Source organism: Malurus melanocephalus, unplaced genomic scaffold, assembly GCF_030028575.1.
Source record: "Malurus melanocephalus ecotype Western Australia unplaced genomic scaffold, MMel_1.1 scaffold_1209, whole genome shotgun sequence".
NCBI lineage: Eukaryota > Metazoa > Chordata > Aves > Passeriformes > Maluridae > Malurus > Malurus melanocephalus.
This window is the reverse complement of record NW_026624441.1, coordinates 3,173-4,950: the sequence shown is the minus strand read 5'-3', so window position 1 is coordinate 4,950 and position 1,778 is coordinate 3,173. Positions and strand designations below refer to the sequence as shown.

The 1,778-nt window shown below is 64.0% G+C and overlaps 1 protein-coding gene across 1 annotated transcript in view; it reads right to left on the bottom strand.

Moving 5' to 3' along the window:
* The window catches only part of LOC130586564 (collagen alpha-2(IX) chain-like), a gene marked incomplete at its 5' end in the record, with an annotated part of 11,198 nt that overhangs the window by 6,364 nt on the left and 3,056 nt on the right, over positions 1-1,778 (bottom strand). Inside the window, 6 exons of the mRNA XM_057387412.1 lie at positions 153-206; positions 291-335; positions 444-497; positions 825-878; positions 1,521-1,574; positions 1,752-1,778. Of these exons, the coding sequence (XP_057243395.1) occupies positions 153-206; positions 291-335; positions 444-497; positions 825-878; positions 1,521-1,574; positions 1,752-1,778 (288 nt within the window). The remainder of the gene's footprint in view (positions 1-152; positions 207-290; positions 336-443; positions 498-824; positions 879-1,520; positions 1,575-1,751) is intronic.

Below are 1,778 nucleotides of genomic sequence, written 5' to 3'. Positions count from 1 at the left end.
TTGGGGACATCGGGTTATTCCCTGGGGACACTGGGGACAGTGGGGACATTGGGGACATTGGGGACATTGGGGGCATTGAGGGCATTGAGGGCATTTGGGGACATTGGGGACATTGGGAACATTTGGTGACATTGGGGACACTGGGGACTTACGAGCTGTCCTGGGGCGCCGCTGGCACCGGGGTGGCCCCGAGGACCCGGCTCACCCTGGGGACACAGAGAGAGGGGTTGGGGACAGTGGGGACAGGGAGGGGACAGGAGGGGACAGGAGGGGACAGAGGCCACACCCACCTTGTCACCAGGGCCACCTTTGCTGCCCGGCTGGCCCGGCAATCCCTGAGGGGACAAAGCGGGGATGTCACCGCGGGGGGGTGGCACTGCCACCCTGCCACCCCCGGTGCGGTGTCACCCGCAGGGGACAGCCCGCGGGTCCCTGTCACTCACGGCTTGTCCCCGGTGTCCCGGCGTCCCCGGGCGTCCGGGCTGTCCTGTGCCACCCTGCGAGGGACAGAGGGGACGTCATGGGGGTGGCACTGGGAGTGACAACGGGAATGTCACTGTGAATGTCACTGGGGAATGGCACCGAGAGTGGCACCAGGGAGTGACAACCGGGATGTCACGGAAGTGACACCGGGAGTGGTAGTGGGGATGTCACCGGGGATGTCACTGAAGGGGGGACACCGCCCGTGACCCCTGGGGACAGCCACGCCCCGCCCCTCGGGAGATGCCATGCTCTGATGACGTCATTCCCTTGGCACGGTGACACAGTGACACAGTGACACAGTGACACGGTGCCACCCCGGTGCCACCCCCGCCCTCGCTCACCTTGAGCCCCGGGATCCCCGGGGTTCCATCCTTGCCGTCGATGCCCGGGAGACCCTGGGGGAGGGAAAAGACACCGTGGGACACCTGGGTGACACTCTGGGACACCGTGTGACACCGTGTGACACCCATGTGACAGCATGTGACACCCTGTGATACCGTGGGACACCCTTGGACACCGTGTGACACCCCTGTGTGTGACAGAATGTGACACCCTGAGAGAGGGAAAACCCACCCGTGACACCCGTGGGACACCTGTGGGACACTCATGTGACACCTGTGGGACACCGTGTGACAGCGTGTGACACTGTGTGATACCTGTGGGACACCCTGAGAGGGAAAAGCCACCCGTGCGACACCCTCAGACACCCGTGGGACACCCCGGTGACACCATATGACACCTGTGGGACACTATGGGACACCGTGTGACACTGTGTGACACCCATGTGACACCCTGGGACACCCTGTGACACCCATGTGACACCCTGAAGAGAGGGAAAAGCCACCCATGGGACAGCGTGGGACACGCATGTGACATCATGTGACACCTCGGAGCCACATGGAGGGGACAAAAGAAGGCGGGGATGGGAAGGGACATTGATGGGTGGCACAGGAGGTGGCACAGGGGGTGGCACAGGGGGTGGCACAGGGACAAGGGGACCCTTCCCGGGCACGGCGGGTGCCACCCGCTCTACTCACGTTGTCCCCCTTGGCGCCGATGTCACCTTGGGGTCCCCTGACACCGCGGCCACCCTGAAGAGGGAGGGGACAAGGGAACAGGGACAGAGACAAGGGTCAGTGTCCTGCTGCCACCACGGACAGAGCTGGACAKGGGGAATGTCCCCTTTCCGTGCAGGGAAAAGGGGACATTGTCCCTGGGAAAAAGGGACACTGGGACAAGGTGACACCGGCCCTGGCAGGGCCACCCACCAGCTCTCCTTTGTCACCAGGGTCCCC